The 13,096-nt window shown below is 41.2% G+C and overlaps 1 protein-coding gene across 2 annotated transcripts in view; it reads right to left on the minus strand.

Annotated features, from left to right (window-relative positions):
- SLAIN2 (SLAIN motif family member 2) overlaps window positions 1-9,122 on the minus strand; it is a 73,276-nt gene extending 64,154 nt beyond the window's left edge. Inside the window, exon 1 of one of the 2 annotated variants that reach the window (XM_061146019.1) lies at window positions 8,449-9,122. In XM_061146019.1, the coding sequence (XP_061002002.1) occupies window positions 8,449-8,837 (389 nt within the window). In that variant the 5' untranslated portion in view covers window positions 8,838-9,122. The remainder of the gene's footprint in view (window positions 1-8,448) is intronic. The other variant, XM_061146020.1, reaches the window with a different exon arrangement.
- Between the last annotated feature and the right edge of the window lie 3,974 nt (window positions 9,123-13,096).

Consider the following 13,096-nt stretch of genomic DNA (forward strand, 5'->3'; position numbering starts at 1 on the left):
GTCTCTAACTGTTCTAACATTGGGCTGCTCACACATACAGGCTCTTAAGAATTTGTTCCATTAAAGAAAAAAGAAAATATAAAGTCATGTTAGAATCACTGGGAAACCAGTGCTAAGAAGGGAATAAAATGCCCATCTGATGTATAACTTCTGATTCAACTAATACACACACAGACCATGTTATTTTAAAATAACATCTTGGTACAGAAGAATCCAGCAGACAAAACTTTAAGATTTTAATCAGTGAGCCACTGCCAAATCATAAGTGGTGGCAAGTATACAAATTAAATTGCTTTATAAACCTGGGCTCATCATATTAAATTACAAATTCTACCAACGGTCCCCTACAAAAAGCATACGTAAAACAAAATGGTCAGGTAATAAAGTCCATTCTCAAAAGTGAAGGGCTATGAGGAAAAAAAATACAGTAAGTAAAAACCACATACCTATCTATCTCTGAGTTGGGGAAAGTATCGATAAAATTTATTGATGAGCGGTCTGAGTGAAAGTGCCTTCAAAAACTTAAGACTGATTTAAAGTAAAGCAAATTTACCAGGATATGAGGAACAATTTAGATTTCTCATCTCAAAAACTTTTAAGGGGACCTCCCTGGTGGTGCAGTGGATAAGAATCCGCTTGCCAATGCAGGGGACACAGGTTCAATCCCTGGTCCAGGAAGATTCCACCTGCCAAGGCACAACTAAGAAATGAAAGCACAAAGACACTAAAACTAAATTTAATTAAAAATGCTAAATAATTATAAAACTAAGGATGATATTACAGGAGCTGACTATAGGCCAATAGGCCAAAGAAAAATATGAATGATGTTACTTACCTAATACAAATTTCAGTTCCAGTACAAAGAAAAGATGTAATAGTGATGATCTAAAAACATTCAGAGCACATATCAAAGAAGGGAAACTGGTATTGTAGTTATTTTTAAAAAGAGTCCATATCTTCTACTATAATATTTAGTAATGAAATGATATGATGCTTGAGATGAAATTTACTTCAAAATAGTCTAAAAGGTGGAGGTTTTAATGGTATAGATGAAACAAGAATGGCATGAGCTGGTAAGTGTTAAAGATAAGTGATAAGTAAAGGTTCATTTCATTGTTCATTCTACTTTTGTACGTTTAAATTTTTCAAGTTCACTGCAAAGACAGGCCAGTGTAGAAATAAAATAAAATGGTGATGATGATGACAAAGCTAACACCTATATTTTTAATTTGTACCAAGAACTTGTAAATGCTTTACAGATATTTAATTCTATATGGCTGGTATAATAATTAACTCTATAAACAATGAAGAGTCTCAAGCACAGACAGTAAGTAGCTGACAAGGTCATGCAGTTGACAAGGGTGGGACTACAGTCTGACTCCGGGGCTCTAAAGGCCACTTCAGCACAAGAATCATAAGTACCAAAAGAGGTCATCAGATAAAGGAATCAAAAATGTACCTAGGACTCAGGTTGTTAAAAGATAACAAATGATCCAAAGAATTAGGGGGAATATAAAATAGCTAAAGGTGAATAACAGTACAAATCTATGAAAAATAACAAAAAAAATACAGATAATTAGAATTAGGTAAAGGCTTCCCAGATGGCACAATGGTAAAAAATCAGCCTGCCAAGCAGGAAACACAAGAGCTGTGGGTTTGATCCCTGGGTCAGGAAGATCTCCTAGAGGAGGAAATGGCAAACCACTCCAGTATTCTTGCCTAGAAAATTTCATGGACGGAGGAGGCTGGCAGGCTACAGTCCATGGGGACGCAAAGAGTTGGACATGACTAAGCATGCACACACACAACGGTTGAAAATGTTTAAATATAGTCAGAGTATCTGTGTTCCAATCCTACTTTGTCCATATATTTGAGTGACTATAAACAAGTTATTTAAGCTTTAATTTCCTCACCTTTAAAATGGGGATTAATAATAGAATGACCATACTGGGTTATCAAAAAGATGAATTACAGCATATAAAGTGCTTAGTATAGTATCCATCATGTGTTAATGCAATAAATAATTGTTAGCAATTATTAAAAATAAAAGAGCAATAAAAATCACACTGATGGATGTCTTCTTTCACTGCTTGTACCCAACATGATACTGGTGTTCTAGTTTCAGGGCATTTAGGCAGGAAGATGAAATAAAAGGCATCCAGCCTGGGAAAAAAGAAGTAAAATTATCTCTATCAGCAGATGACATAATTTTATATATAAAAAAATCCTATGAATTCACACCAAAAAAACTATCACAGCTAATAAACAACCTCAGTAAGACTGCAAGAGACAACGACATCAATACACAAAAATCAACTGTATTTCTATACAGTAGTAAAGAAGAGTCCAAAAATGAAATTAAGAAAAACAATTCCATTTACAGTGACATTAAAAAAGAATAAAATGACTAAAATAAAATTAACTAAAGAAACATAACACTTCTACACTGAAAATTTAAAAAGCTGAAAAAAATTAAAAATCAATACTGTTAAGATCTCAATAGTTAAAATCCCAAATTTACCTACAGATTTAACATAATCCCTATCAAAATTTCAGGGGTTTGTTGTTGTTGAGATTTACAAGTTGATCCTAAAATTCATATGAAAATACAAAAGTCCCTGAAGAGCCAAAACAATCTTAAAATAAACAAAATCATTTCACATCTATAGTAATTATGGTTGTGTAGTACTGGTACAAGGATAGTCACAGACAGATCAACAGAACAGAATTGAGAGTCCAGAAATAAGCCCATACATTTATAAGCAACTGAATTTTGACAAAGGTGTGATGACAATTTAATGGGAACAGAAAAGTCTTCTCAACAAATGGTACAGAGACAACTGGATGTCCACATGCAAAATGAATTAACTTGGACCCCTACTTCACACCATATAAAAACTCAGAATGAAGCTCCCCTGGTGGTCCAGCGGTAAAGAATTCACCTTGCAATGTAGGGGACATTGGTTCAATCCCTGGTCCAGAAAGATCCCACATGCTGTTGGGCAACTAAGCCCAGGCATCGCAACTGCTGAGACCGTGTTGCGACTGCTAAGGCTACACACCACAGAGCTCGTGGTCTGCAACAAGACAGCCCCTCCATGAGAAGCCCACACACCACAGCTAGAGAAAGCCCAAACGCAGCCATGAAGACCCAGCACAGCCAAAAATAATTAAAAATTTAAAAACTCAGAATGAATCGGAGTAAGTTCTGGCAAGAATGTGGAAAAACTGGAACCTCTGTGTAATGCTGGTTGGAATGCAGAATGGTTTAGCTGCTGTGGAAAACAATACAGTGGCTCCTCAAAAAATTAAATGTAGAATTATGATTTGATCCCAAAACTCCACTTCTGGTTATGAATCCACAAGAAGCGGAAGCAAGGACTTGCACAGATTATTAGTAGGCCCACATTCATAGCAGCATTTTTCACAACAGCCAAGAAATGGAAGCAATGAAAGCATCCACCAAAAGATGAATGGAAAAAGAAGGTGTGGTATATACATACAGTGGACTATTATTCAGCCTTAAAAACAGAAGGAAGCCCTATCATATGCTACAACATGGATGAACCTTAAGAAAATCATGATTAGTGAAATAAGCTTGTCACAAAGGGACAAATTCTTCATGACTCCACTTATTAGGTATCTAATGTAGTTAAACTCACAGAAATAAAGTACATAGAACAGTACTTGCCAGGAGTTGGGGGTAGCAGGGGTGAGGAGTTGCTGTTCTGTGAGTATAAAGTTTCAGTCATGCAGGATGGAGGGTTCTGGGGATCTGCAGCACAGAAGCAACATGTATGCAGCCGACAGTACTGAACTGAAGTATAGTTCAGTACAAAACTGAAATTTGTAAACTTTGAATTGTTGGGAGGCTAAATTGAGGGAAACTGAAGTTCAAATTGAGTCAAGGTGATAGTAAGCTGAAAGGCAGCTTGAAACAGGGTTAGATCTACTCTTCTAAATAATGGAAAATAACTAAAAATGTATCACCAAATTATTGCTGTTGATCCAAAATATCATGGAAGGGTCAAAAGCCTGAATAAGAGGAAATATAAATTTCTAAAGCGAAAAAGCAGCAATGTCTGGAAGTTGCTTGACTGATTGATTCCTTGCAAACAAAATTATGTTAAACAAAACATAAAGTTAGAAAAGGAAAAAACCAGAAGATTCATCATGAACAAGTGAAACCAAATTAACTGCAATTTCTATTTTGATAAGTTTACTTAACTGTAGGTAAGAACTCTGTAGGCACCATATAGCTTAATTACAGCAAGACATTTGGCAAAATCTTTCATAATATCCATATAGGCAAAATGGCATATAGGCTTGATAAGAAGAAGTAGGACTAATACTTATTGAACAACCATAATGTATGCAGACTAATGATGTTAATCTGGAGGAAGTCTAGTCGAGCTGCATACTTCAGAGCCCTTTACTCCGTAATTTTAATATTGTTATTCACAACCCGAATGAAGACCCATTAGGTATGTCTACAAAATATGAAAATGACCGAAATAGTTGCAAGGAATAGGTTTAAATGCCTAATTTAAATGCCTAAATCAAGACTAACAAAATATAAAAACTTAATATTTAAGCTAAAAAAATTCATTAAAGAAAACCAGGGTTAGGAAGACTTGGTTTAATAACCCATGTATAAAAATACAGAGTGTAATTGAAACTACTGACTCATATTAAGCATAAGTAACAGAAGTCAAAACTGTTAATGAAATTCTTGGTTCCAAATAACAGCATTTAGCTCATGCAAAACATATCCACCACACACTGGTCAAATATCATCTAAAATGCCGAGTACAGTTCTGGGTAACACATTTAATGACAAGGAACAAGTAGAATTTATTAAGAGAAAAATGAACACGGTTGAAAGATGAGAGAATTACATTAAGTTAGAATGATTAAAGGGCTTCCTAGGTGGCTCAGTAGTAAAGAATCCACCTGCCAGGTAGGAGAAGCAGCTTTGATCCCTGGGTCAGGAAGATCCCCTGCAGAAGGAAGTGGCAATCCACTCCAGTATTTTTGCCTAGAGAATCCCATGGACAGAGAAGACTGGTGGGCTATAGTCCGTAGGGTTACAAAAGAGTCAGACACGACTTAGGGGCTAAATAACAAGAAGGAAACAAACTGAGGTTGTTTTACGCTCGAGATTAGAGTGCTCAGTGTGTGGTAGGGAGGAGTCAGTACGGTTATGATGGTAGTATTCAACTATTGTAAGGGGCTATTCAGGTGGAAAAGGAATTATACTTGGAGAAAGCAAAATAAAGTGGGAACAACATAAGCTCTGATGTTATAAAGACCTGGATTCAAATCCTGGCTCCATCATTTACTGTCTGCTATTTGATGCTTAGAGAGTGATTAAGTTTCCTTACCTGAAAAATGATACCTACCTCATAAACAGATAAAAAATTAAATGCAATTAAATGCAAAATTGTTTATAAGTTGCCTGGCACTGCGTAACACACTGGGATACACAATAATGTAAGTTTCCTTCTCTAGATTTTTCTAAGTTGTTCTATAAGAGTATTTTTTTTTAATAAGAGTATTTTTCAAACTAATAATTACCATTAATGGGTCACCAAATCAGCTTAGTGAATTGTAACCAGCATTTTTTCCTAAAGAAACAAAAAATCCTAGTGCTTTAACATATATACTAAGTACAGTTTTGTGAAACTGTTTCAATTATTCACATACATGTGTGTACTAAACTATGGTATAAAATGTATCATGAAAATGGGTCTTAAAAAAAAAAAGTGAAAGTCAGTACTAAAAGTACTGTGTGTGTGACTCAGCCATGCCTGACTCTTTGCAACCCCATGGACTGCAGCCCACCAGGCTCCTCTGTCCATGGGATTCTCCAGTCAAGAATACCTGAGTGGGTTGCCAGTTTCATCTCCACTAAGTACAATACTGGTTACTAAGTGTGTTCTACAGAAACTAGTTCCTTGGGAGCTCAAATAAGTTTAGGAGACAAACCATACCACTTAGAGATTTACTATATTCAACACATACTAGCATTATCAAAAAAGTTCAGCATAAAAGAAACCTCTTTCGTTGTTCTTGAACCTTTTCCCCAGATATATCTGATCTCAGACCAACAATTATTTGTTCACACAGTATCTACTAACACCTTCAGGAGTGGCATTTTGTGGTATACATTTAGGAAAAAAAAATTTCCCTAAATGAAAAAGAAAGCAACGTGTATGTTACAGAAAGTAGATTTTTAGTTTGCTAAGAAAAACTCCTGACTTAAAATCTTCCTCTTACTGCTACTAACACCCACCACCCTTTATAACTTAATACTTCATACACATACTCCAAAAACACTTTAAACATGATTTTCAAACTTTTAATTCACACAAATCTTTTCAGAAAAAGGGTAGGACATCTATAATATCAAGACATGTAACCAGGAACCAACTGGCCAAAAGAAACTTCTGGCGTAGTATTTTAAAAGACTTACTTTACTTGAACAAACCCTATGCTCAGAAACTAAAGCAGCAAAAGACTTAATCAGCCTCTCCAATCGGAGTTAGTGTGTTCTAAGAATATATCATCTAAAATGGGGGATGAGTGCAGCTAATCCTCGTTATTATTAAGAGCATTATTATCATCATCATTTGGAAGAGGCATGTGATGGTATTTAGATGATTCTCACTTCTTTTAAAGTGTATACATACCTAGGATTCCTTTGTGAGGACATGACTTCACACTAATATGAAAACTGTCACTACCACAGTCAGTTCTAATTATATTTGGTATCACTTGGCAGTAAAATAAAGGCTTGACATCATATATTCAAGAGTATCTCTGTATTTCAAACCTTTCTAATCGAGAGTTACAAGTATCTCTGACTCTGCTCTAGCAGTTTGTCAGAGCATAAAATGCCCCTCACTCCTCAGGCTCCACCTCTCCTCAAAGTTTTCCCAACTACCTTAGACTATTCTTTTCTTCCCAATTTCTCAGCACTCTCAGTACTTTTGGTCCCTATCAATCTTTTAAGCAATTCACTATGTACTGCCTAGCCTGTTTCTTATTTTGTTGTTCAGTCGCCAAGTCCGGTCCAACTCTTCGCAACCCCATCCCAACAAGAATGTAACTGCCTTAATGAACAGGGATCAAATTTAAGAATCTCCCCCAAGATCCTGGAAGCATTCACTAAATAAATATTTCTTAATTTTAACAACTTGGCTTAAGAGTAATAGCAGCGAGTGTCAGAGAGCTTATATACCAGACCCATGCTAAAAGGATACATGGATTATCTCACATGATCTTCACAACTCTATAGAATAAAGAACTATTATTTTCTTCATCAAATAGGAGGAAGAAAGTGAGGCTCAGAGTAACTTGCCCAAGGTCTTCCAGCTGTGAGTAGCAGAGCCAGGGACTGAATCCAGGCAAAGCTCTCAACTATACCAGGACATTCTGTAAAGTTGCAGCCCTGCAAAACCAGAGTCTATGAAGGATTTCAATTTCACTAAGTTAGAAGTTTCAATTTCAACAAAGAACAGATACTTTTGCTAAAAGATTACAACTTAAAAAAAAAAAGACAAATTAAGAATTTCCCACAGATATTTTTATGCAATTGCCATAAAACACGAAGGAAACCGCCTCTCATGTCCTCTCTATATATGGAAATGATATTATGCCGTGGGTCACAATTTTATCAAGTAGCTTGTGACAATACAGTTCGGTTCACATTTTTAAATAGGGCTCTTTTTCTCTGCCTCTAGAATGACATAGAAATGAAAGATGGAAAACTGTCACTTCACAGCTTAGAAAAACGCCAGACCCAATTCTTGTTTAAAAAATGAGAGTCAGGGCTCTTGTTCCACCGTTGACTCTTACACAAAGCGGCACCATCCTCTGCCCTCTTCACACAAAGCAAGCTTCACCCCACTACTCAAGGGGGAGTGCTGATTCACACGGTTTCCCCATTGCCACCAGAAATGCACCCAACTCCCACTGGTCCAAAACGATGACCACTGCGCGGACTTCGATTACCCTGGTCTGCTCCCCGCACCGGGTGCCACCTCATCAAGCAGACCCCCTCCCCGACACCCAAAATGCCCAGGCCACCATCCGAAAGCCAGGATTTCACACAAAGCAAGATCCCTTCCTACAAAAGCAGTTTCCCATCTCCGACTCCTCCCACGGCGAGCAGCCCTTCCTAGGCTGTGCCAGTCCCCAGACCCCAAGGGGCCCGAAGCCCAGAGGGTCCCCCACCCAGAGAAGAACTAGCTACAAACCCTGTTCCTCTCGCCAGCCTCGAACCCCCAACTCTCGCTGACCTTACCGCTGCCAAAGCAAGAAATCCATGAGTCAGAAAGCGGACCCCGCTACACAAACAGAGGTGTCTTACCGGGGGACCTCGGAAGACGCTCTGCGCCCCGGGGCCCGTCCCCGCCCTGCCCCGGCCCGGAGCCCCGCGCTCACCAGCTCTCCTCCTCCTCCTCCCAGCCTGACAGGCGCTCCAGCTCCTCGGGCCGCAGCGGCTCCACCTCGTCCAGCAAACCGCCCTCGCCCGCTGCCAGCAATGAAGTGGCGTCCCGCAGCTCCTCGCTACTCGTTCGCCTCGGGCCCGACGCGGCCCCGCTGCCAGACCTGGCGCTGAGGCCCAAGGGGAGGCCCCGAGGAGACGCCGTGCCGGAGGACGGAGTGGACGCGCCGGCCCGAACTGGGCTGCCGGGCCCGAAGGAGGCGGCGCCCTGCACGGCCCCGGAGCGGCTCCTCAGCTGCTCGTTCTGCTTCTCCAGCATCTTCACCAGCTCCTGCAGCTTCCGCACCTCCTGGTCCGCGTTCACGTCGGAGTTAACGTCCTCCATCCCGGCCCCGCTGCCTCTGCCGCCCGCCACCCGTTCGGACTCACAGCGACAGGGACAGAGCCGGCGGAAAGAGGCGCTGCCGCCGCCGCTCACTCTAGCCGAGGCGCCGGCATATACCAGGGCCAGGCCCCACCGCCCGTGTCCCTCCTGCTCCGGTTCCCAAGCGTCGCCGGACCCAGCCGAGCCGCCTCATCTGCGCCGGCTCCAGGACTGGGGGAGGCGGCGCCAATATCCGGCCTCGGCAGCCATCTTCCCTCCGTCCCTCCGCCCCCCTCAGCCCGGCCCCGTGGGTGACCTCAGAGCGTCGTGGGTGGACCGGCCGCCGACCGGCGCTAGGAACCCAGCTCAGATCTCGCGGAGGGGCGTGGCCACGGGCGAGGCTGGTGGGGTGGGGCCGTGTGGGGCGGGCCTTAAGCCGGAAGCGACGTGTTCGGAGCGTTGGCGGAGGCGGGTCAGTGCGGCGCAGGATGAGACGAGCGATTCCTGCGGGCGGAGAGCGCAGGAGGGGCCCGAGGGGGTGTGGCCCAGGCGGCGGGTGGGGCTAAGATTGCTAGTCGAGACTCTTAGCCCCACTTAGCTTTGGCTAACACCCGCCTGTGGGTCCAGCGTCCGACCCTGTTCTCCTTCTAAGCAGGTTCTCTGGTGGGCGCTGAGCCTGGCCCGGTGGAAAGAGTTTACTTCGTGTGTTCAACAAATATTTAGTCGATGCCTTCTTGAAATAGGGGTTTGTCGGCTCTGGCAGGAGCCGCAGACCATCTGTGACCCGTTTCTTCCTCTGAAAATGAGAAAGCCAAATCTCAAATGCTTAAGAGAGGTCTAAGGTCAAAAGAATAACTATAAATTGTTGAGTGCTTACTACGGAGAGACACTGTGCATTAGATAAAGGCATTATCTAGAACAATTTTCCCGACTTCGCTGCTGTTTTCAGCACACTCATGGAAGCAGGGATAGAAAACTGCTCCTTTCTCAACTTTTCCTGTTAGTCGATGCATAATTTCTTCTTTGTATTGTTTTCTTCTGAAAAACTTTTCCATGTTGTGTCTTGCCTTTAAAAGGTTCCGTATGGGAAGTACTTAGTAAACATGTTGACGAATACTGATAAACGCTGAGAGAAGTATGACTAAAAATTTGTCTTCAGTGGCACCCGTTTGTAATTTGTCCCAGGTGGTGCAGTGGTAAAGAATCTGCCTGCCAATGCAGGAGACAGAAGCGGCCTGGGTTCGATCCCTGGAGATCCCCTGGAGAAGGAAATGGCAACCCACTGCGGTTTTCTTGCTCGGAAATCCCGTGGACAGAGGAGCCTGGTGGGCTACAGTCCATGGGGTCACAAAGAGTCGGAAATGAATGAGATACACACATACTCTTTGTTTTGATCACGTTCAGTGCTCTTGAGACCTCAGTTGTGAACTACTGGTTTCTGTCTGCAGCTTTCCTCTAATTGCCTCCTCCAAAATGACCCAGTCCAATTACCCCTGGATGTAGACTCACATGCCCAGTCATACTTGCTTCTACCCTCTAGTCCTCCTGCGCTGCATTTTCCTTATATTGAATGTTCTACCTGCCAAGTCTGATTCTTTTCTTAAAACTCCGGCTCACCTATTTAGGAAATCTTTTCCTGACAATTCCAAGAAGATCTAGTTGTTCTGTTTACTGTAGCATTGCTGTTGTTCAGTTGCTAAGTCATGTCGGACTCTCTGCGACCTGGTGGACTGCAGCATGGCAGGCCTCACTGTCTTCAGCATCTCCTGGAGCTTGCTCAAACTTGTGTACGTTGATCAGCATTACCTGATCAATAATTTTCAACAGGTATTTGTACTTTTGAAAAATTTGCTTCTTTTTCTAAGTCACTTTCAACTCTTTTTGTCTTTGTATCTGAAGAAAAGGGACCATTCATTTTAGTTTTCCAGGTCTAGTAAAGTGCCTGACACAGTGGACATTGAATATTTGGCTTGTTGAAAGTTATGAGGAAGGTAAATTCTGACAGGTCAAGGACCAGATAGATGTTTATTCATAGCAAAGAAAAAGCACTGAGTATTTTCAACGTTTGCTAACTATAAATAGGTAGAATATTTTCCTAGCTGTGCACACCTAGTCAAAGAATGTCTTTGCATCACAGTAACTGTGAAGCAGTATATATTACCTGTATAATGTACGTCTAAATATCATTTCTGTCTCTGGCACATCTGAATTAGTCACCAGAGGGTTAAACATCATGGTTGCTTTACATAGAGCACTTTCACTTGCATCTAATGGTTTGCAAAATAGATCCCAACCAGCTAGGTTCTGTAACAAGAACATTCCAAATATATTCCTTGAAAGGAATAGTTCATATAACATTATGAAGTTCATGGGGCAAGGAGAGGTTGGTGTAATGTGAAGGAATGAATGGGTCATCAGAAGACTGGATGGCAGATTCTAGTTATACCATAAATATGGTGCACGTGTGCTAACTAAGTTGCTTCAGTCACTCCAACTCTTTGCAACCTTATGGACCATAGCCCACCAGGCTCCTCTGTCCATGGGGTTCTCCAGGCAAGAATACTGGAGTAGGTTGCCATTTTCTTCTCCAGGGAATCTTCCCGATTCAGGGATCAAACCCACATCTCTCATTGGCAGGTGGGCTCTTTACCAATAGCACCACCTACTTGACCTTAATCTCTGGCCTTATATTCAAAATATGTTTGAATACTTGCTAGCACCACCTCTAGTTCAAGCTGCTATCTTTTCTTGTGGTTCTCTCTTAATGGGTTGTTCCACATTGCTGCTTACAATCTGTGATGCACATAGTAACCAGATGATCCTTTGTGTAAGTCAGACCAGGTCACTTCTTTGCTGGGGATCCTCTATTTGATTCTTAACATACTTAAAAATCTCAGGTCCTTTCCTTGGCCTGTAAGATTGGATACTTGGCAACTTCTTCAGGTATCTCATTGAGTACCCTATTCTTCCCTTCCATCACCCTAGTCCAGCCACACTGGCCTTCCTGATGTTCTTCAAACATGCCATGCAGATCTCTACTTTAGGGACTTTGCACTTGCTATTCCCTCTATCCAGGGTCGATTCTTCTTCCACACTGTCACATTACTAATCTCCCTTCATTCAGGTCTCAGCTCAAATATAACCACTATCTTCATTATTATGACCCTCGCAAAATAGCATCCTTACCGTTCCCTACCCTCTTAACCTTTTAATTTTTCCTCTGATACATCATCTGTTTCTTCCTTTAGCTTATTGCCTATCTCTCCCCAGCAGAATGTGAACTGTGTGAAAACAGGATTCACTGATGCCTGGTGCCAAGAACAGTACCTGCTATGTGGTAGACATTAATAAATGTTGAATGAAGGGATGGACTTAGGTCAAGTGGATTTCAGATAAATGTATTTGTTATGTCTCAGATCATTAAGGTGGAGATTCCTAATAATGTTGAACGGTTGATTTTCTTAATTATATTTCCTCTTCCAAAAGAGCAGCATGTCATACACATACGTCATCTTCAACACTTTTCCACATCCTGAATGCCAACAGCCCTTACAAATCGCCGAGGAGAGAAAATCTTAGGTTTTCACTGAGAAGTATGAGGACAAGAATTTTACATTCCATCCTAAAACTATCTTTCTCTTTCAGGTTAACTGTAATACCGTATTCTCTGGTGATTCTGAATTGTTAGAGCATATTTTTAAAGTCACTCTAAAAGTGACCTCATGTAAGTATGAGGAATAAAGCTGGGAGGTGTCTGTGAAAGCATCACAGTTAGCCCAACGAGCTCTTCAGGTGTTGTCTTTTATGATCAGTTTGCTTTGTTCCTGAATGAAGGAGTTACTTCTTTTCTAAGCAGGTGTGTCCCCTTCCATAACTTGTTTCTACTTGCATGTTAGTTCTGGCAAAACTCCTAACAAAGTGGAAAATATTACAAACCACCAAAAGTATTTAAGTAAAAACTATTACTCAGTGGTTTAAAGATATTCAGCAGTCCTAAAATTCTAAACCAATATGTTTATGTGTATGTATGAGCATATGCCCAAAAGGAGTTTAGGAATTACTGGGCACTTACAGAAATATTTGCATTTGTTTTAAAAATGCTCAAATTCTTTGAAGAAACCTTGTCTATTTAGCACATCCATTTTGTCATCACAGGCACACACTGGGCTAGTCATTTCCTAGATGTTCTCCCTCACCTAATCCTCACCAGCATTTCCCCCCGAGATCTACCTCCTCCTGGTCTATCTTGGGGCCTTTTCTTTACTGTCTTGGCATATACT

Source organism: Dama dama, chromosome 6 (genome assembly GCF_033118175.1).
Source record: "Dama dama isolate Ldn47 chromosome 6, ASM3311817v1, whole genome shotgun sequence".
Taxonomy (NCBI): Eukaryota; Metazoa; Chordata; class Mammalia; order Artiodactyla; family Cervidae; genus Dama; species Dama dama.